This window comes from Leptopilina boulardi, unplaced genomic scaffold, assembly GCF_019393585.1.
Source record: "Leptopilina boulardi isolate dan_hultmark-lab unplaced genomic scaffold, ZJU_Lbou_2.1 LbouV2_266, whole genome shotgun sequence".
NCBI classification, from domain to species: domain Eukaryota; kingdom Metazoa; phylum Arthropoda; class Insecta; order Hymenoptera; family Figitidae; genus Leptopilina; species Leptopilina boulardi.
Genome location: NW_026137825.1, coordinates 1082303 through 1104374, shown reverse-complemented (window position 1 = coordinate 1104374; position 22072 = coordinate 1082303). Strand labels below are relative to the sequence as shown.

The following is a 22072-nucleotide window of genomic DNA, read 5'->3' as shown; positions in this document are numbered from 1 at the left end:
GGGCCAAGATAAGAGAAATCTTTTTTTCATTTAGCAATAATAATGATATAAGAAATATATATATATATATATATATATATATATATATATATATATATATATATATATATATATATATATATATATATATATATATATATATATATATATATATAAATAAGAAGCGTCTGTCTATATAATAAATCGTAAAAAAAAAATAATTTATTTTTCCTATTTTTTGAAACTAAAACAAATTTTTTTTTTCATTTCTAATAAACAAATTATTTTTTAATATAAAAAAAATAATTAATTTTATTTTCTTTTTATTTTTGTATAAAAAAATAATTTATTTTTATAGGGGGTAAAAAAATAATTTTATTTTTATATAAAAAAATAATTTTAAATAAAAGAATAATTTTATTTTTATATAAAAAAATAATTTTATATAAAAGAATAATTTTATTTTTATATAAAAAAATAATAATAATTTTTTTTTAAAAATGCAATTAAAATTGAATAAGAAAAAAAAAGTGGACAAAATTATTTTTTATTTCAATACGCGAAATATTAGATATAAAAAAAAAATAAATAAATAGAAAAAAAAACAATTGAAGAATGTGAAAGAGAAAATAATTCTAAAATGAGGCCCACGTGGTTTTAATAAGACACACGTGCGTTCATTTGTTGGCAATTAATGAATATTTTTTTGCGCACACATATATATGCGCACAAACAAAAGAAATACTTTTATATTATTTGACGCCCGTTTATTTTATTATAGGCATATATATATGTATATATATAGTGCGTGAATCATGATTCAGACGGAGTGGTCCCGAACTACTTCTTTTTTTTTTATTTACAACCCGGAGGTAAATTCCGGTCAAGGTGGCGCCTATCGACATTTGGATCAATCACAAGTAAATTTAATTTTTAACATAATACAATTTTCTAAACTATTTTTTTTTTTAATTTTAATTAAATAACAATTGTTTTAACAATTTTTTTTCTATTAAAAATGATAATGATAATAATAACTATAAGAAATAAGACTAACTAATAATTATAATAATAATTAATTTTCCGTATGTATTTTAATTAATTTTTTTGGTAATTGAATTAATTACAAAAATAATTTAGTAATAATTCAATTTTCTATTTTTTCAATTCATTTCCCTGGAATTATTTTATAATAATAATAATAGGTAATAATAATAATAATAATAATAATAATAAAAGTAAATAATAATAAAAATAAATAATAATAGTAGTAAATAATATTAATAAAAATATAATAATAATAATAATAATAATAATAATAGAAATAAATAAATAATAATAATATTGTAGTAAAAATTAAAAAAAATAAAAAAACTTATTGATTAAAAAAATATTTAAAAAATTTTTTTCTGTCTAAAAGAAAATTAATGGCTTTTATTTATTTTTTTTTTTTAACAGGAGCCAAAAATTATATTCTTAAATTTAGATGTATCGTTTTTTTTTTAACTTGCGAATTCCTAAAAGATATGCAACCAGTTGTTCATGAATGTATGATGAATTGCAGAAATTTTTTTTTTCAAAATGAAAAAATTAAAAAAAATGTATTTTCTTTTTTTAATATTATAAATTTGAAAAAAAAAAATATGGAACAAATTTTTTTTTTAGAAAAAATAATTAAATTTCCAATTATAATCTCTTTGATAAATTGGCGACTATTTGCCAACTGTATAAGCGCGCACAAATTATCGCATCCTGTTCTCCAATCCAAAACGATCGGAAGATAACATTAAAAAGCTTCTCTTATAAAATGAGACTTCCTTTTTGCATATTAGAGAATAACACTCGACTTATTTTTAATTTATGTTTAATTTTTTTTAATAATTTGTTTCCCTTTAAATTTATTACTATTTTTATTATTATTATTAAATAAATAAATAAATAAAAATAAATACAAAAAAATTATTATTATTATTATTAATCACTTTTTGTAAACCTACAATAATTTTTCAAATAATAGAAATTTAAAATATTTATTTCTATTTAATATTTTTTTGCAAAAAAAAATTCTTCTTTTGTCCAAAAAAAACAAATATATTTATTTATAAATAAATAAATTTATAATAATAAATAAAAAATTCTAAATAATTAATAAAATAATTATAAATTAATTATAAAAAAATTATAACTTATAAATTATATAAATTTTATAATTACAAAAAAATTAATTATAAATAATTTTAAATAAATAAATAAATAAATTTACAAATATATTTGTTTCTCTGTAAAAATAGGAACAAAATTTTTTTTATTTTTTGTAAAAAAAATAATAATAAACTTTCTTTTTTAATAAAAAATTATAGATAGTATTTTTTTTGCAAAAAATAATTAAAAAAAGAAATAATAAAATAATTGAAAAGGTTAAAAGTGTTTTTATGTGTGTGTGGAAAAATTGGGTCACTTGTGTAAAATGAACTTTTCGGGTGGTGTGACACCCTTTCCCCCCCCCTATCTCTGTGTACATGAGAGGACGGTGCCCTATATATAAGGGGAAAAAGGGAAGTTCAACATGAACATACACAACGAGATCGAGAGTGAGGGGTCTTTTTCAGGTCCCAGTGACCTCGAAACGAAGCCAGCTTCAAGTGAACTATCAGATAGAGCAGATCGATAATATACACAACCCGCCATATTTCTCACCACTGCAGATATATCCCACCCAATTTTTTTTATTTAAAAAAAAAAATATTTTTTTTTAAATCCTCCGCCCTTTTTTACTTACAAAAAAAAAAATTATAATTTTTTCCTCCAATTTCATTTATTAATATCGAATATTGATTTTTTTTTAATTGTTAAAAAAAATTATTCAATTTTTTAAAATAATTTTTTATATAAAATAAATATAAATTATATTATTATTAAATAATATTGAATTATAAAGAAGAAAGTAAAAAAAAATTAATATCGAATAAAATTATTATTATAATTATTAATTTAATAATAATAATAATTATTATTAGGTATTATTATTATTATTATTATTATTATTATTTTAATAATTATTAATAATTATAAGAATAATAATATAAAATAAATAAAATAATGAAATAATAATAAAATAATTATATATATAATAAATATAACAAAATTATAATTAATATGTTAATTAATTTTTTCCTTTTGAAAAAAAATTGATTGTTGTTAATATTCAGGTGACAATTTTTTTTATAAATAAATTTCGATATAAATACGATAAATATGAGAAAGAGAGAGAGAGAGAGAGATGGAAAAAATCTGCAAGATAATTGAAAATAACAAATGTTGTCGCGAGCATAAAAAAAAAGAAAATAATATTATATGACGTGTACATTATGAATTTTTTGTTTATAACAATAAAAATAACTAATCGGTAAATATTTAACAAACATAATTTTTTATATCAGACAAAGTTTATATTTAAAGTTTACCTGTCATTTTGTCAGCAAAAAACAATTTTTATTGTTTCACAAATTATCAGTTTATTTATTTTTATCTCTTTTTTCTTTATTTCTCATTATTATTTATACAATAATTTACTGTAATTATTCACGATCACGATAATTATAAATAACAATATTAAAAAAAAAAAAATTATTTCACCTTGTGAAAAAATTTACTTTTCTTAAAAAATAAATTTCTGGTAAAAAAAAAATCATATTTTTCTAAATTTTGCAAAATTACAAAAATAATAATAAATGACTTACCCACCTCTTGGCTAGATGATCGAGCGACAAAAGAGTCCAACATTCCCAGTTGGATTACCTTTAGGTTTTATCCTTCGTAAGAAAATTTTTTCGAAATTCTGTTTTTGTTGATGAATTTATGTTTGTTGAAATATTATAAACAACACACTTGATTCACGACACTTTTGAAATATTTTTCGAATTAAAGTAGCAAATTTCGTTTTTTTGAAAATATTTTCCGCCCTTATTTTATTTAAAAATTAATCGCGTTTTTCTTTTCTTTTTCGGCAAAAAAATTTAAAAAATAATGAATAATACACCTCACGGCATGAAAGTCAAAGTGCTACTAGTTTGACAAGGAGCGCAACTGCATTGCATTTTACTGTCACGCCATCTCCCACGAGGTTATATACACCACATTTCTAAAAATGTATTTTCTCAGGGCTAAATAAAAACAATTTTTTTTTTTTTAATTTTGTAATACTTGCCCACCCTTAACAAAGGATTATTTTCACATCGCGATGCAAAGCGTGTTGCATTTGTCAAAAAAAAAAAATTCTAACCTCACTTTTTTGAATTCATTGTTGTTATAGAGAATAATGGAGGTTATTTATTTATTACTTTACATTAATAAATAAATTCACAAAGTCAAAAAAAAAAAAACCAAAATATCATAAAGAACTATATTTATTTTTAAAAATTAAATCTTACCGTTTATTTGAAAATTCCCGCGGAAACCGTATTACCGACAACAGCTGTTGATTGTCTTGTAATTTGACTTCTGCTATTTTCTTGAATTGACATTTTTTTTCAAATGACAACACTTTTACACTTAAAATACTTCATTAAAGATAATAACACTGTAAAGGGAATTTAAAATAAATCGCAAACATATGATTTTACTATTAGATGAACATTTTAAAAAAAAAATGTTTTAAAGTGACTGACCTATTGTCGTGACGTGTCCTGGCAACGTGCAGCAGGCGCATGCGCAGTATTGCCATACGTGGCATTAACCACAACAACAGTTCCGGCAGTAAAATAATTTTCCTTTTTTTATATATTTTATTATAATTTGTTAATTATTTATTTGAAAAAAAAAGTTTACATTTGTTATGATATTGTGGAAATAATCGACGATTTATTGTAAGTACTGAATTTCAAATTTAAATTTAAATTTACAATTCTTTTCTGACTTTTATATTTTGGTTATGATCAACCTGTCATCAATATTTTTTTTTCAAATTTTCTTTTCTATTGACATATAATATTATTAAATAGAAAAATAAATTAAAATTCTTAATGGTTTACAAAAAAAAACAAATTTAATTTTAATCATTTCTTTTGGGAATACATTTTTTTTTCTTTTTTATAAATAAAATATTCTGCGCAAGATTAGTTGAATTTTAAACCATAAATGAGTGAAAGTTTAAATACACGGAAATTTTTTTTACTGTCAAAACAAAATTATTTATTATTGTAGGAATTTTTTTTTTCTAAATATATTTAGATAATATAAATATTAATATATTATTTATATTTTATTTTTAATATTTTGTCAGTTCTAAATTATTTCCGGGAAATATTAAATTTAGTGTGAATAAAAGTACCATATGTTTATTTACTGAAAGCAAATATTTTCTAATGTATCGAGCAGACGTTATTTTATGTTAATTATAATTGATCGTTAAATGTGTTTTTATGATCATTCCCACAAATTGAGATAAATAATAGTAATAATAATAATAACAATAATAATAATAATTTTTTTCTTTATTTTGGAGGGGGAGGTATATAATAATAATAATAATAATAATAATAATATATAAATGATAATATAATAATAGTAATGATAATAATAATTATTATTAATAAAAAAAAATTAATTATAATTATTAATTATAATTATATATATAAATAATTATATATTAATAATTATTATTATATTAATAATATAATAAATAATAATAATTATTATTATACTTTTAGTTTTATTATTTAATAATAGTAATGGAAAAAATATTCAAAGAATGATTTTTAATTTTGCAAATTTTTAAATTTATAATTTACCATTTTTTTTGAAATTAAAAAAATTTATTTTGTAAATAAAAATAAATAAATTTTGAAAATTCATAAATAATATAATAAAAAAATTTTATTTTAATACAAATTTAAAAAAAACAAATAAAAAAATTACAAATAAAAAAAATTATTACAATTTATAAAACTAATCAATTTTTTTTACCAGGAAAAATATTTTTTTTAATAAATATTATATTTTATTTAAATTTTGAAAATATTTTTAAAATATTTAATTAAAACTCTTTAGTAAATGACTAATTTACCTCTATATCTATTGCTTTAAATTATTTATTTGTAAAATTTACATAAAAAAAATTAATTTACCAAATAGAAAGCAAAAAAAAAAATTCAAATTTCTTAAAAAATTAGAGAAAAATTAAAAAAATTTAAATTTTACCTCATAAAACAGAAACAAAATCCGGAGATCCTCCGCTGATTAAAATATTGTGCCTTTGCTGAACCAAAATTCACAGCAAAAGATGCCAGAACTCCAAGGGCTTCCAACTTCACAAGGTCTTCCATTTCCTGGCCAGACAGTTGGTCCCTGTCCCCAGGTTCCTGATCAACAACAACTACAACAACAACAGATAAACCAATATTCTGGACAACAGCCTCTCATGAAAAATCCGAATCAAATATCTCCTCTACTGGATCAATCAAATTCCCCAGGTTATCAACAAAGCCAATTTCCCCCATCTTCACTGCCAGGTCAATTAAATTCCTCTGGACCTCCACAAAACCAATATCCACCATCATCATCAATACCAGGACAAGTCTTTGGTTCTCAATATCCTCCAAATTCATTGCCGGGACAGAAAAATAGTCCTCCATCAATGATGGGACAATCGCCGTTTCCATCATCGACCCCAAGGAAGCAAGATCCATCCGTTCCTTTATTGCCTGGTCAACAAAATTTACCCTCAACTGGACCACAATCTTCATTAGGTTCGGGACAACAAATTTCCTCCGGTCCTCCATTATCTGGGCAGCAAAATTTACTTCCAGTAGCTTCCATTCCGGGGCAACAGAATTTTCCCAATCCTATGGGAGGGCAACAAAAGAATCCCTTAACAACAGGAGAGAACAATCATTTTGGCTCGATGCCAGGCCAGAATAATGCAATTAGAAGTCCTCCATCATCGGGACAAGAAAGTCTACAAACTCCTGTGAGAGGTCCTCCAATGCCGGGTCAACAGAATTTCTCCAGTTCGTTGGGAGGACCTCAGATGCCAATGCCACAAAGTCTACAAACTGCCGTTGGAGGTCCTCCAATGCAACAGAATTCGTTGGGAGGAGGTCCGATGTTAGGGCAACAAAGTTTACAATCTCCAGTTGGAGGTCCACCGATGCCGGGCCAACAAAACACAATTAGAAGTCCTCAATTGTCGGGACAACAAAGTCTGCAATCTTCAGTTGGAGGTCCTCCAATGCCAGGGCAGCAGAATTTCTCCAATTCGTTGGGAGGACCACAGATGCCAATGCCACAAAGTCTACAAACTGCCGTTGGAGGTCCTCCAATGCAACAGAATTCGTTGGGAGGAGGTCCGATGTTAGGGCAACAAAGTTTACAACCTCCAGTTGGAGGTCCACCGATGCCGGGCCAACAAAACACAATTAGAAGTCCTCAATTGTCGGGTCAACATAGTCTGCAATCTTCAGTTGGAGGTCCTCCAATGCCAGGGCAGCAGAACTTCCCTAATCCGATGCTAGGACCCCAGATGCCAGGGCAACAAAGTTTACAACCACCAGTTGGAGGTCCTCCAATGCCCGGCCAACAGAATTTTCCTAATCCGATGCAAGGACCCCAGTTAACAAGACAAAATCCAATGGCAGGTCCTCCAATGCCAGGACAGCCTAATTTCCCCAATCCAATGGTAGGACCACAAACACCGGGACAAAATTTACCCGGACAAGGTTCGATGCCCTATCCAGGACAACTGCCAAGTATGCAACCCCATTTGACTGGTAATCAAGCTCCAGGAATGAATCAATATGGACAAAATTCGTACATGGGTCCACCTCTACCGGGTCAACCTCCAATGCCCGGAAATCCTGGTTATCAGCAAGGTTACCAAAACTCATACCAGGCAGGATATCAACAACAGCAAGCCAGAAGATTAGATCCCGACAATATGCCAAATCCCATTCAAGTAATCCAAGACGACAGAAACTCACGAACTGGTCCCTTTATCACCAATCAAAAAGGTCTGGTTCCACCTCTAGTGACCACTAAATTTACCGTTCAGGATCAGGGTAATGCATCGCCGCGATTAATACGCTCTACAATGTACACGGTGCCCACGACAACGGATATTATGAAACAAACAAGTGTTCCATTTGGTTTGATTCTAAGTCCAATGGCACGTGTCGAGGATGGCGAATATGAACCACCAATTGTCGATATGGGAGAAATTGGTCCAGTGCGTTGTATTCGTTGCAAGGCGTACATGAGTCCATTTATGCAATTCATTGATTCGGGTAGACGATTTCAATGTATGTTCTGTAAAGCAACTACTGAAGTACCAGCGGAATATTTTCAACATTTAGATCACACTGGTCAACGAATGGATAGATATGAACGTCCTGAATTGATGCTCGGTACTTATGAATTTATGGCAACAAAAGATTACTGTCCGGAGAATAAATTTCCCAATCCACCGGCAATGATATTTATCATTGATGTCACGTACAATACAATAAAATCGGGTTTAGTGAATTTAATTTGCGCGGAGATGAAGAATATTATACGTAATTTGCCAATTGATGCAGGACAAACGAGAACAAATATGAAAGTTGGATTTATTACCTACAATAATACGGTGCATTTTTATAATATTAAATCGTGTCTTGCACAACCGCAAATGATGGTTGTTGGCGATGTACAGGATGTTTTTATGCCATTATTGGAAGGTTTTCTATGTGATGCTGAAGAAAGTTTGGAAGTTATTAATAATCTAATGAGCCAAATACCAATGATGTTTGCCGATACACGTGAAACGGAGACAATACTCGCGCCAGCAATTCAGGCAGGATTGGAAGCATTAAAAGCATCGGAGTGTGCTGGTAAATTATTGGTATTTCATTCGTCTCTACCAATTGCTGAGGCTTTTGGTAAATTGAAAAATAGAGATGATAGAAATTTACTTGGAACTGAGAAGGAAAAAACAATTCTTACGCCGCAGAATAATGTTTATAATACACTTGGTCAGGATTGTGTTGCCGCTGGATGTTGTGTGGATCTTTTTATCGTTAATAATTCCTATATTGATATTGCAACAATTGGACAAGTTTGTCGTCTCACTGGTGGTGAGATTTATAAATATACTTATTTCCAAGCTGACATTGATGGCGAAAGATTAATTGCCGATGTTGTTAATAATATCAGTAGACCAATTGCCTTTAATTCTGTAATGCGAGTGAGAACATCCACTGGTGTTAGACCAACGGATTTTTATGGTCATTTCTACATGTCAAATACAACGGATGTTGAATTGGCGAGTATCGATTGTGATAAGGCGATTGCAATTGAAGTGAAACACGACGATAAACTTGCCGAGGAAGAGGGTGTCTATGTACAGGCAGCACTTCTTTATACTTCATGCGCTGGTGTCAGGAGATTAAGAATCATCAATCTCAGTCTTAGGACCTCGTCACAAATAGCCGAACTTTATCGATCCTGTGATTTGGACGCAATTATTAGTTTTTTCTCGAAAGAAAGTACGTAAATCGAAAAATTCTTTTGAAACTATTTTGGGTTTGGTTGTTGGCCTAAAGTAATTTTTTTTCTTTTGCAGGCGTTTTTAAATTATTAGAACATTCGCCAAAGGCAGTTAAGGAGAATCTTATTTCAAGATGTGCCAATATTTTAGCTGCTTATAGAAAAAATTGTGCAGCACCAAGTAGCGCTGGACAATTGATTCTTCCGGAATGCATGAAATTGCTACCACTCTATGTCAATTGTTTAATGAAAAGTCATGCAATATTTGGTGGTTAGTAATGGTTTCTTTATTAAAGTTTGTTCAAATTTTAATCATTACCAATCGAAAGAGCATAAAAAAATGTGTCAGAATCCATGAGTTTTATTTCAAATTTGATGTCGGAAAGATATGAAAAATCAAAATTTAATAAGCACCCGATAACGCGATCGTTAACATTTAAGAAAGGTTAAATTAATTTTGATTTTTCATATATATTTCCGACATCAAATTTGGAATAAAACTCATGGATTCTGACACATTTTTTTATGCTCTTTCGATTGGTAATGATTAAAATTTGAACAAACTTTAATAAAATTGGTTTTTTCTAACCGTTAAACAATTAACGTTACGTTCTTCAGCTCAATTTATTTTCATTATTTATTCAATTTCAGGTGCTGAAATATCAATTGATGATAAATCTTGTGAAATACAAGCGGTTTCTAAAATGCCCGTCCATACGTCAGTCAATTATTTTTATCCCCGAATGTTTGCTTTACATAATTTGAATCCACAGGAAACTGATTTACCACAAACGATAAGGTGTTCAATTGATAAAATAACTGACGATGGATGCTATTTATTAGGTAAATGTTTGGTGTAATTACTTATTATCTGACAGATTTATAGGTTATTCTCATCAACTACCGCACCCTGCTCTAGTGAAAATTTAGTTAATTAATTTCAACTAGTTACTAAATTTTCACTAGAGCAGGGTGCGGTAGTTGACGAGAATTATGACAAAATGGCGTCTTTGGACAAAAAATTGTCCGTGTGAAATTTTCTAATCTCAAAAAAATTACATAGAAAATGGAATTCACATGTTCCTGTGGCTTGGATTGGGACTCAATGCACAATGGGTTCAAGAAGTATTTCAAGTTCCGTCCGTTGTTCAAATTGATACGGAACGTTCGAAAATTCCAATTCTAGATAATCCGCTAAATAAGCGTGTTAATGAAATAATTGCCCGAATTAATGATGAACGACATCCACGCATGAGGGTAAGATATTTATTTTTTTTTTTCAGTACAAATAATGCGACGTTGCCACATTCACGTTTCTCTGCGCTCTGTGGAGAGCGTATCTTTTATCTCTGATAAAAATGTAATTTTTGTATTTTAAAAAATTACATAAATTTTTTTTTTGAAAATAAATTAATTAAATTTTAATTACAGTTGACAATGGTGAGACAGAGAGAAAAATTAGAAATGGTATTTCGACATTTTCTTGTTGAAGATAAAGGAACAGATGGTAGTGGAAGTTATGTTGATTTTCTCTGTCATATGCACAAAGAAATACGAGCAGTTCTTAGTTAATAAATTAAAAATATATATATTATGTATATTAAAATTTCCTGAGGAAAAAAAAAAATTAAATTGTTCTATATATATAGGTATAATAATAATTGAAAAGAGAAATATTAGCATTTATGTGAAAAAAAAGAAAATTTATTTTCAACTATAAAAATTCTTTGAATATTGAATAATATTTTATTTAGCCCTTAATAAATTTTTAACATATATATAATTATATATATAAAATTATATTCTATATAATATATAAATATATATTTATATATAAAAAAAATATATAAAATTAATATAATGTAAATACATTTTAAAAATATTTTTATTTCTTAATGAAATTTTTTTACTATAATTTAATTATAATTTACCTTATTTTTATCGATTAATTACAATCGATCATTTGATTGTAATAAAAATTATTATTTTTAAAAAATATAAAAAAATTTAACAGATATTGGCAATTATTATTATTATTATTATTACTTATTGTTATTTTTATTTTTATAATTTACTATTATTATTATTATTATTATTATTATTATTATTATTATTATTTTAGTCATCGTAAAACGAAAATTCTATTTTTGCTTACATTTATTGTTTTAATTTCAATTTTTTCGAATTATTTCCTATTTTTTATTTTTTTTTTACCTTTTTTTCATTTTTCTCTTTGTCGATTTAAAATTTTTTTTTTTTTTTCGTTTTTTTCGATGTAAAGAATTATTATATTTATTTATTTATATATTTTTCTTTTTCAATTATTGTTTTAACGTTTTTTTTTAATTTTTCTTTTAGCTCAACAATAAAAAGTTTTACACACCCTTAAGAATAAGAAATTCTAATTTTAGAAAATTCAAAAAAAAATGTTTTTTTCAAAAATATTTTTATATATAAACAAAAATGTCTATTTAACATTTTATAAATATATTTTTTAAAAAACCCTAAAATTGTTTTAAATATTCATGAAATTATTTTCTTATTATATTTTTTTTTGTTTTATATTACATTTTTTTCAAATTCAAATTTTTGAATTTTTCACCTTTTTCCCGCGTCGTGTTTGACTTTTGCGCAAAAGCACAAAGAAATTGTCGAACATAACCTTAAAAAAAAATTTTTTTTCTATGACGTGTGATGTGCAATGACATCAGTTGATTGACAAATTCTCAACAAAAACATTTCACAATTTTTGCCGGGCAGAAAAAATAATCTCAATTCTATATAGTTAAAATCGATAGTGAATCACAAAAAATAATTTCTATCGCGAAGAAGAACAATAAAAATGTCAAGAATCGTTTTCAAAGTAAAAAAATCATCGAGTTTGTAAATTCGCAAAATTTGTTTCTTAAATAATTACAACTTTAATTTGTTGATTTACAATATTATTGTTTTACAAAAATTAAATTCTAATTTTTACGTTTAATTGAAACTTAAAAAATGGAGTGAAAAATTAAAAAGTGATAAAAAAATTTTCTTACCTAAAAAATTTCCAAGACTCAAAAAAAATATGTATCGAACTAATTTTCTATTAAAATAATATATATAGATAAGAATGTTAATTATCTTTTGTTCGGTAAAGAAAAAAAAAAAATTACAATCGCAAGTTTAGTGTCATCAGAAAAAATAGGTGCGGACGATAATTTTGCGCGAGAAAATAAAAAATGACAAACATGGGATGAATCATGATAAGTATATATAGTATATATATATATATAGTGGTTTAATTAATTAATCAAATGCATATCCCGGGGTCAAAAATTCAAATTGCTCGCGATTCAGTTACAAAATTCCTTATGACTACTAAACATAACCTCGTCGCAGCAATAATTGAGCATCAAAAGATGCTTCCACCTGTTATTATTGGATTAATTGTCATTGTTTCGTTTCTATTAATATTTTTAAATAATCTATTATGGATATTGTCATATGGTGTTTTAACAATAACGTGTTTATTATTGGGACCATTGATTGTTATTATGGTTCATATTGCCCTATCACCAAAACATGAAACCGGACGTAATACAAATAAAACAATTGCTGAACTTGATGCATTTCGTAATATGCTCATGGTAAGTGGAAAAAACAAAAATTATTATTTTTTTCTCACAATTTTGTGTAAAATTACAAAAAAAAAAAAAAAAAATATATAACAGATGGTAAATTTTTGATTTTGCGTGTTGTATACTATATACATATATATATGTATATGTTTGTATTGATTAAAAAGAAAAAGAGCTCCATCTTTGACAGATTAAATTTCTATTTATATCATTCGCGATTTACTCTATCAATAATTCAATTCTCTGACCTGTTGATATTTTATAAGTGACAAATTTTATGTCAATTTTTGATTCGATTTTTCTTTTTTTTTAAGAGAGAGAGAGAGAGAGAGAAAAATTAAAATGAGAATTTTATTTGAATTTAGTTAGAATTTACTTTTAGCCGAATTTTTATTTATTTGTTTTTTGAGTTTAGAAAAATTTCACAATTTAATCGGAATTTTTGTGGAGAATTGTTAATTAAACGAATTTAAATTTTATCGAATTTTTTGAATTTATTATTTACTCGAATTTTTTTTTTTTTTTTATTTTATCCGAAAAAATATTGAAAAGAATTTTTTTTATTTTACTGAACTTTTTTATTGAGCATAGAAAAATTTGTGGAATTTTAAAAATTAACAAAAAATTTTAATTAATTAATTAAATTTCGTTGATAAATTTTTATTTGTTAATTTTAAAATTAGAATCACAATTTTTTGTGCCAGAATATTTTTTTTATTTGGCTTAAGAAAAAGTTAAGTAAAATAAAAATTTGACGAAATTGTTTTAAGAGGTAAATTCAAAGAAATTAAAATTCGTCTACTTTTTATATTTTATTTTAATTTTTATTATTTTCCAAATTAATTAATATTCTATTAATAATAATAATTAATTAATATTCTTTAATTAATTGTAAGATAATCGTGTATATATGGTAATTTTTTTCTATAAATTAAAATTTTATCACTCGGTTATATTTTAAATAATAATTAACAAAAAAAAAAACAATTAATTTTGTTAACAATTAGTTAATTAATTAAAAAATATTTTTATTTTAATACAATTAAATAAAAAAAACTATTTTAATATTAATAAAAGTAATAAAAAAAATTTGTATATTAATAAAATTAATAAAAAATTATTTTAATATTATTAAAATTAATAAAAAATATTTTAATATTAAAATTTAAAAAAATATATTTAAACATTTTGTTTAAATTTTAATTGAAATTTTTTATTTCTTCTTTTTTTTTGAGAGAGAAAAAAAAATTAAATTTATGAGTATTTTATTTGAATTTAGTTAGAATTTACTTTTAGCCGAATTTTTATTTTTTTTGTTTTTTGAGTTTAGAAATTTTTTTTTAGAGAATTGTTAATTAAACAAATTTATATTTTATCGAGAATTTTTTGAATTTATTATTTACTCGAATTATTTTTTTTTTTATTTTATCCGAAAAAATATTGAAAAGAATTTTTTTTATTTTACTGAACTTTTTTATTGGGCATAAAAAGTCACAATTTTTTGTGCCAGAATATTTTTTTTTTATTTGGCTCAAGAAAAAGTTAGGTAAAATAAAAATTTGACGAAATTTTTTTAAAAAAGTAAATTCGAAGAAATTAAAATTCGTCTACTTTTTATATTTTATTTTAATTTTTATTATTTTCCAAATTAATTAATATTCTATTATTATTAATAATAATAATAATAATAATAATAATTAATTAATATTCTATTAATAATAATAATTAATTAGTATTCGATTAATAATAATAATAATTAATTAATATTCTATTAATTAATTGTACGATAATCGTGTATATTTGGTAATTTTTTTCTATAAATTAAAATTTTATCACTCGGTTATATTTTAAATAATAATTAACAAAAAAAAACAATTAATTTTGTTAATAATTAGTTAATTAATTAAAAAAACTATTTTAATATTAATAAAAGTAATAAAAAAAATTTGTATGTTAATAAAATGAATAAAAAATTATTTTAATATTATTAAAATTAATAAAAAATTATTTTAATATTAATAAAATTAATAAAAAATTATTTTAATATTATTAAAATTAATAAAAAATTATTTTAATATTATTAAAATTTGAAAAAACATATTTAAACATTTTGTTTAAATTTTAATTGAAATATTTTATTTGTTCTTTTTTTTTGCAGAAAAATTATGAGCCAAAATCAATGTGTAATAAAAAACAACTTCGATATCCCCTTGTATTCACACGATTGGTGGATGGTGCTTTGCAAAATCTTTTGGATTTGGCATTTCGTGATTTTGTCGGTGCATGGCTTAATGATTTGTCCTTTGAATCGGAACAATTGATCGATAGTATGAAACAGGATGTTTGGGGTGCAATACAAAGTCTTCATGAGAGATTGGCACACATTGATTCAACAAAATTGGTCGCTTGCAGCGTTGTCAATAGAGTGACATTTCATTTTGAAAAAATTCGAATTGCCCAGGCAGCTGTGTAAGTTGAAATTAATTTTGTTTAATTTGGTGTTTTTTTTTTTTTTTAATTTTTTTTATTTAATTTAATTTCTTAAAAAATTATTAATTTGAAAATTAATTTTAGAAGAAAAAAAAAACTATTGGGAAAGAAAAAATTGTAAAACTTTGTAAAAAGTATACACAATGGAGAAATAAAATCTATCTATCTAATTGAAAATTAATTTATTTTTGATATAAATAATTGAATTAAAAAAATCTATTAATTATCTTGTAATGAAACTAATTCTCTAATTTTAATTAATTAATAATAATTTAATTAATTTCTTTTTTGGTTTTTATTAAATTAATTCAATTGTTTTTGTAATTTTAAAGAAATTTCTGGATTTTTAATTAATTTAATAATTATAATAATAACAATAATAATAATAATAATAATAATAATAAATTTTCCGTGTGTATTTTAATTAATTTTTTTGGTAATTGTATTAATTAGTTACCAAATAATTTAATTAATTTCGTAATAATTCAATTAATTTTCTTGCAATTTTATTATTTTTCTAGCAATTAAAAATATTAATTAAATTAATTTAGTAATAATTCAATTAATTTTCAATTAATTTTCTTTTAATTGAATTAGTCAATATTATTAATTCAATTAATTTATTGTACTAATTTTTTTGTTGGATTTTCTTTTTTATTGAATTATTAAAAAAACAAACAATTTCTTATTGTGTTATTTCGTTAATTATTTATTTTTTTTAAAAAAACTATGTAATAGTTAATTATGTAAATTAGTCATGCTTTGAGTAAAAAATTAATTACCTATTACAGATCGGAGGGATTAGATCCTGTTTTTATTTTATCGCCCCATCTAATGTCCCGTGAAGCAGAATTGGAATATTTAAGAAAAGTCAGCGAACTTTGTATTATGCTTTTCCTACCCGGAAGTTATTCTTTAACGCCAACAAAATTTTTATTACGTGAAATTGTCACTTGTAAAAGTAAGTATAGACGATAAACTTAAATTTTATTTATCTTTAGATATTGAATTTTATTTATATTTTATTTAAGTAAAAAAAAAAAAAAAAAATTGAAAACGATAGCGAAAAATTATCACATTATAAAATAAATTCTTACATATTTGTTTTTTTAATTTAATTTAATTATTACGTAAATAATAAAGTTATACCTAATTTTTTTTGTCAATTTAATAAATGAAAGAAAAATAATAAAAATATGAATTATTAATTATTAATTATCAATTATCAATTAATAATTTGTAATATTTGTTTAGTTTTTAAACTAATTTATTTTTCTAAGCCGATTAGACTTGTTTCGAATAATTAAATTAGTAAACGGTGAAATTAATTTTTGTTTTTCTGTTTTTAATAGTTTTAAAACCGGCAATCGATTTGGTAACGGATCCAGATTATATAAATCAAAAAATTCTCTCCTACATTGAACAACAACAAATGACAGAGGCAATGCATAGAAAAACATACGAGTACGCTGAATCGTTTGAGGATTTTATTCAAATGATTAAAAGTTCACGTGATCTTGAAGTACTTAAACATATCAGATATAATATTGTTACGGAAATAATGCAAGCAACGACAATTCAAAATGTTAAAAGAGCACAGGGATTAGATCCCGAGAGTAATTCATTGGGAAAATCAGATGCAATTCAAGCGAGAAAATTAAAACGTTACATTAGTCAATTGACGTATGCAAAAAATACATGCGAATGCCATATGCAATCACTTGGATGGGATGGTTTTTTAATTCAGGTATTTTTTTCTCTTATTTGGAAAAAATTTATTTTTTTTATTTATATTAATATTTAAATTTAATTTCAAAAACAGGAAAATGATTTATCCGATCCAAGTGCAATTGGAGAAGGACGAATATTACCATTGCCGTATATTTTAGAAAATGTTATTGGCCGAAGACATTTGTCACAATTTTTAGAACAAGTATCAAGTCAAGGTTTAATTGGCTATTGGGCAGCGGTTCAAGAATTACGCGCGGCAAAAAAATCCAATTGGCATCAATTGGGAGCGGAAATTTTTTACACCTACATTAAATCGCCAACGGCCGAAATGAAAGTTGATAAAAATATGCGTAAACGAATGGAGAGCTTTTTGATGGGCGACAATGGACCACATGCATTTTATGAAGTACAAGACAGTGTTGTTAAAACATTAAAGGACAAATATTATCCGTCATTTATTGTTAGTGAGCAATATAAAAAAATGCAGGAGGCACTTATTAATGAGAGAGTCGACGGTGAGAATATTTTTTTTTTATTTATTTAATATATTTATTAATGATGGAAAAAAAAATAAATTTTTTTTTGCAGGACTCGTTGAGGATCGTCAAATTGATGGGACAATAAACGATACGTCACTATTGGTTGGCGAGCATTCAAATTATGCACGCAGTAAATTAGATCAATTACAGGAGAAATTAAATAATAAAATGCAAGCCCTACAGGCGTTGCGATCATCATTAAAACCAGAGAGTCGAGTACTTAGTATTTTAGCAAAGGAAGTGGAATATCTTCAGGGTGAGAAACGACAATTGGAAGCGCATTTAACACACACGGAAATGTGGGCCGAACATTTGGGACATTGGAGAGCTGATGTACAAAGTGCAGAGGTAAATTTTTTCTTTCTAAACAAATAGAATTCAAAAATTATTAAGAACTAGCAATATTAAACGCGCGCAAGCGCGCCAAATTGAGTATTTAATTGTTTGTTATAAAGAAATTAAAGATTAATATTATCAATAATAATTTAAATTTATTAGAATATTATTTCATATTAAATGATAATAATGAAAATTATTATTATATGTTATTAAATTATATATAAAATTGAATTATTTTCCAAAATTTTTCAATTTAAAATTCCATTATTTACCAAGTTTTCAATTTAAAATTAAATAAAATTCAAATATTACCCGAAATTTTAATTCAACATCAACTTAAATTAAATTATTATCCAAAATTTCAATTAAAATTCAATTATTTTCCAAAATTTCGAGTCAAAATTAATTATTATCAAAATTTTCAATCAACAATCAACTAAAATTAATTATTATCCAAAATTTCAATCAACTAAGATTAAATTATTTTCAAAATTTTCAATTTAAAATTCAATTATTTATCAAGTTTTCAATTTAAAATGAAATAAATAAATTCAATTATTTTTTAAAATTTTTATTCAAAATTAATTATCGAAATTTTCAATTAAAAATGAACTTAAATTAAATTATTATCGAAAATTTCAATTAAAATTCAATTATTACCCGAAATTTTAATCCAAAATCAACTTAAATTAAATTATTATCCAAAATTTCAATTAAAATTTTATTATTTTCCAAAATTTCGAGTCAAAATTAATTATTATCAAAATTTTCAATCAGCAATCAACTAAAATTAATTATTTTCAAATTTTCAATCAACAATCAACTAAAATTAAATTATTTTCAAATTTTCAATTTAAAATTCAATTATTTACCAAGTTTTCAATTTAAAATGAAATAAAATTCAATTATTTTTTAAAATTTCGATTCAAAATTAATTATCGAAACCATTGCCAAAAAAACATTGAAAAATTTTAACCAACACAAAATAATGTCAAACAATACATTTAAAAAAAACAAAAGACCTGTAACAAATACTAACTTCAGGTGTGGACAGAATGAACGAAAGATATTCACGATTATTATATGTAATTTAAAAAAAAAAAAATAAATAAATTTTAATTAGATACTATGCGCAAAAATTAATTTTTTTTGAAACATTAAATTAAATTAAAAAAGGAGAAAATTTCTGATAGTAATATGAAATTTTTTCCTTTTTGTAATTTAATTTTTTTTTTTGTAAATGAATTTTGAAAATTAAAATAAATTAAATTTTTTTTTGTAAATGAATTTTGAAAATTAAAATAAATTAAATTTTTTTTTGTAAATGAATTTTGAAAATTAAAATAAATTAAATTTTTTTTTTATTAAATAGGTGCCGGATAATGGTGATCCACCGCAATTTATTCTCGTTGTACATATGGCAGCCGATGAGGAGAGTGAGGAAAAAATATCAACTGGCTGGGTTGTATTGAGAAAACTAACAGAATTTCAAGAGCTTCATAGAAAATTACGTCAGTTATGTTCGAGTGTTAAAAATCTCGAACTACCATCGCAGCCATTAAAATTTTTTGGTAAATCAGATAAAAATACAATTGATAAGGCGAGAGTGCAAATACAAAAATATTTAAATGTAAGTATTTTTCTATTATTAATTTTTTAAAAATTAATTCTTCTGTTATTTACTAAAAAATATTAAACTTTGAATTTTTTTTCACTTTATTTTTTGTGCTTGAAAAATAAAATTTTCAGTTTCGTTTTTAATTTATTTTTTTTTTTTGAAACTAATTTTTTTTTTCTGTAAAATAAAATGTTTCCAGTTTGTACTTGAGGACGACAGATTAAATCAAAGTGAGGCACTTTATGCATTTTTGAGTCCAAGTTCGGAGCATTTGAAACACACGGCACCTTCACCGAAAAAATCGCGTTTCTTTCTTTCAACTCTTTTCAAAAGGTAGCCAATAATAATCATATTATTAAATTTTTTTTGAAAAGAAATATATATAAAATATTTATTTTCTTCATTTAATATTGAAGTAAATAAGTAAATAAAAATTTAATAAATAAAATAAATATTTGTATTAAATTTTTTTAATATTAAATTATAAAAAGGGATAAAAAAGAATTTGAAATTATTATTTAAAGAAAATTAATTATAATAAAATAGAGTAAAATAAAGAAATAAAATGAATGAAAAATAAATATTTTTGTATAGGAATCTATCAATTTTTTCGATTTAGGTAACAAAAAATACAATTTTTAATGTTTTAACAGACACAATTGATAAAATTTTAAATATTTTTATAAATTGAAAAAAAATTAATGATAATTGTTTAGTTTTCTTAAATTAATGCTAATTGGTAAATTTATTTATTCAATTTTCAAATGTTTTAATTTTGTTCTGTTAATTTATTTTTGTTTTTTTTTAAATAAAGCAGTAGTGGTTCGAGTGGAAGTGGCGATTCGAGGGAAAAAGAAGACGAGGAGGATTATTCATTTCTCTTGGACGATAATGAGCCAGGAAGAACAGTTACCGATAGTTTTCTTGGTCCAGGAAAAGATGCGATAGTTGAACCACTTTATTCACTTCTTGGAGAAGTTTTCGATCTTAAGGGAGTTTTTCGCTGGCTCAGGCGATCTCTCATTACTTTTGTCCAAATCACATACGGAAGAACGATAAATAGGTAAAATTTTTTTTTTAATTAATTAATTATTTATTTATCTTTTCTTTCAACTTCTATTTCTATATTTTAATATTTATTTTATTCATGTAAAAATTCATAGTAAAATTCAAGTATTTTATTCAATTATTAAGTAATTTAATTTAATTATTTATTATTTTGATTAGAAATTATTTTTCTAAAAAGAAAAGAAAGAAAATAATTTTTTTTTTTACAAAGGCAAGTACGTGATACGGTAACGTGGCTACTTTGTGAACCAATGTTGCATTATTATATAACATTGTTTACAAAATCATGGTGGCCAAATGGTCAACTTGTCTCGGAGACAATTGTTAGAACTGATGAGGAAAAATTAATGACACGAGGCGAGGCACGAAGGCAATTTTTAAATAATGTACCTGATGTTTTAACGAATTTAGTTGGCGCTCAAAATTCACAGCGTGGCGCTATTAAAGTTTTTGACACTTTGCAAAATGTCAATCTCAATAAGCAACTATTTTACGTGAGTTGAATTTCTTTTTTTTAAAAATTATTTTTAATTTTCAGCATAATTAAAAATTAAATATTTTAATTTAATTAAATTAGAATTTATTACAAATTATTTGGTTCAATAATAGTAAAAAGAATAGAATTTTTGTATAATTAAAAATTAATTTTTTAATTGAATTAAATTATTAAAAAATTATTTCAGTAAAAAAATAATTTTTTTTCTTTTAGGATATATTTGAAGTATTAATGTACGAAGTGTTTCCAGAGCTACAAAAAAATCGTGGTTTCAATACATTTAAATTTCATGATGATTGAACAATTATCATTATTATAATTATTATTATTATTGAGGAGGTCCTTTTTTTTCCCGACTGAGATATATATACATCTATAAATAATTTAATGAGCAGCTTTCGCAGATTCAGTATTTCTCGAATCAGTATATGGACCAATGTGTTTCTCAATTTTTCAAATTCAAAGAAAGGATCGAGCGTTTTTACTGTGACAATATACAAACATATATTATATACAAAAAAAAAAAAGAAATATCAATTTGAATGAGAAGTGTATTTTTCAAAATGGAATTCTCTCGATGCAAAACCAAAAACAAAAAAAAAGGAGAAGCTCGACAATATAGGTAAGAATTTTTTTTTTCTCAGCCAAAAAAAAAAAGAAAAAAAAACAAAAA

The 22072-nt window shown here is 24.0% G+C and overlaps 3 protein-coding genes across 11 annotated transcripts in view; 2 read left to right on the top strand and 1 right to left on the bottom strand.

Annotated features, from left to right (window-relative positions):
* The window catches only part of LOC127281333 (calcium-binding mitochondrial carrier protein Aralar1), an 18582-nt gene extending 14539 nt beyond the window's left edge, over window positions 1-4043 (bottom strand). Inside the window, exon 1 of one of the 3 annotated variants that reach the window (XM_051304999.1) lies at window positions 3724-4043. In XM_051304999.1, coding sequence (XP_051160956.1) covers window positions 3724-3762 — 39 coding nt within the window. In that variant the 5' untranslated portion in view covers window positions 3763-4043. Of the gene's footprint in view, window positions 1-3719 lie in introns of all 3 variants that reach the window. The other 2 variants (XM_051305004.1, XM_051305003.1) reach the window with 2 other exon arrangements.
* On the top strand, window positions 774-22072 carry LOC127281332 (sorting nexin-25-like). 3 transcript variants are annotated; one of them, XM_051304998.1, is made up of 11 exons: window positions 774-899; window positions 15277-15587; window positions 16400-16569; window positions 16961-17355; window positions 17431-17854; window positions 17928-18226; window positions 19590-19847; window positions 20035-20168; window positions 20650-20898; window positions 21115-21397; window positions 21613-22072. In XM_051304998.1, exons 1-11 carry the CDS (start codon window positions 795-797, stop codon window positions 21697-21699), a joined length of 2715 nt encoding a protein of 904 aa, XP_051160955.1. In that variant the 5' UTR covers window positions 774-794; the 3' UTR covers window positions 21700-22072. The 3 variants fall into 3 exon arrangements, with proteins under 3 accessions (XP_051160955.1, XP_051160954.1, XP_051160953.1); XM_051304997.1 differs by lacking the exon at window positions 774-899 and adding an exon at window positions 12194-13127 and having other exon boundaries at window positions 20653-20898; XM_051304996.1 differs by lacking the exon at window positions 774-899 and adding an exon at window positions 12194-13127.
* LOC127281330 (protein transport protein Sec24C-like) lies at window positions 4686-11240 on the top strand. 5 transcript variants are annotated; one of them, XM_051304995.1, is made up of 7 exons: window positions 4686-4844; window positions 6190-7043; window positions 7290-9497; window positions 9575-9769; window positions 10150-10341; window positions 10562-10755; window positions 10930-11240. In XM_051304995.1, the coding sequence occupies exons 2-7, from the start codon at window positions 6260-6262 to the stop codon at window positions 11068-11070; spliced, it is 3714 nt and encodes a 1237-aa protein (XP_051160952.1). In that variant the 5' UTR covers window positions 4686-4844; window positions 6190-6259; the 3' UTR covers window positions 11071-11240. The 5 variants fall into 5 exon arrangements, with proteins under 5 accessions (XP_051160952.1, XP_051160951.1, XP_051160950.1 ...); XM_051304994.1 differs by having other exon boundaries at window positions 6190-7076; window positions 7323-9497; XM_051304993.1 differs by having other exon boundaries at window positions 6190-7199; window positions 7446-9497.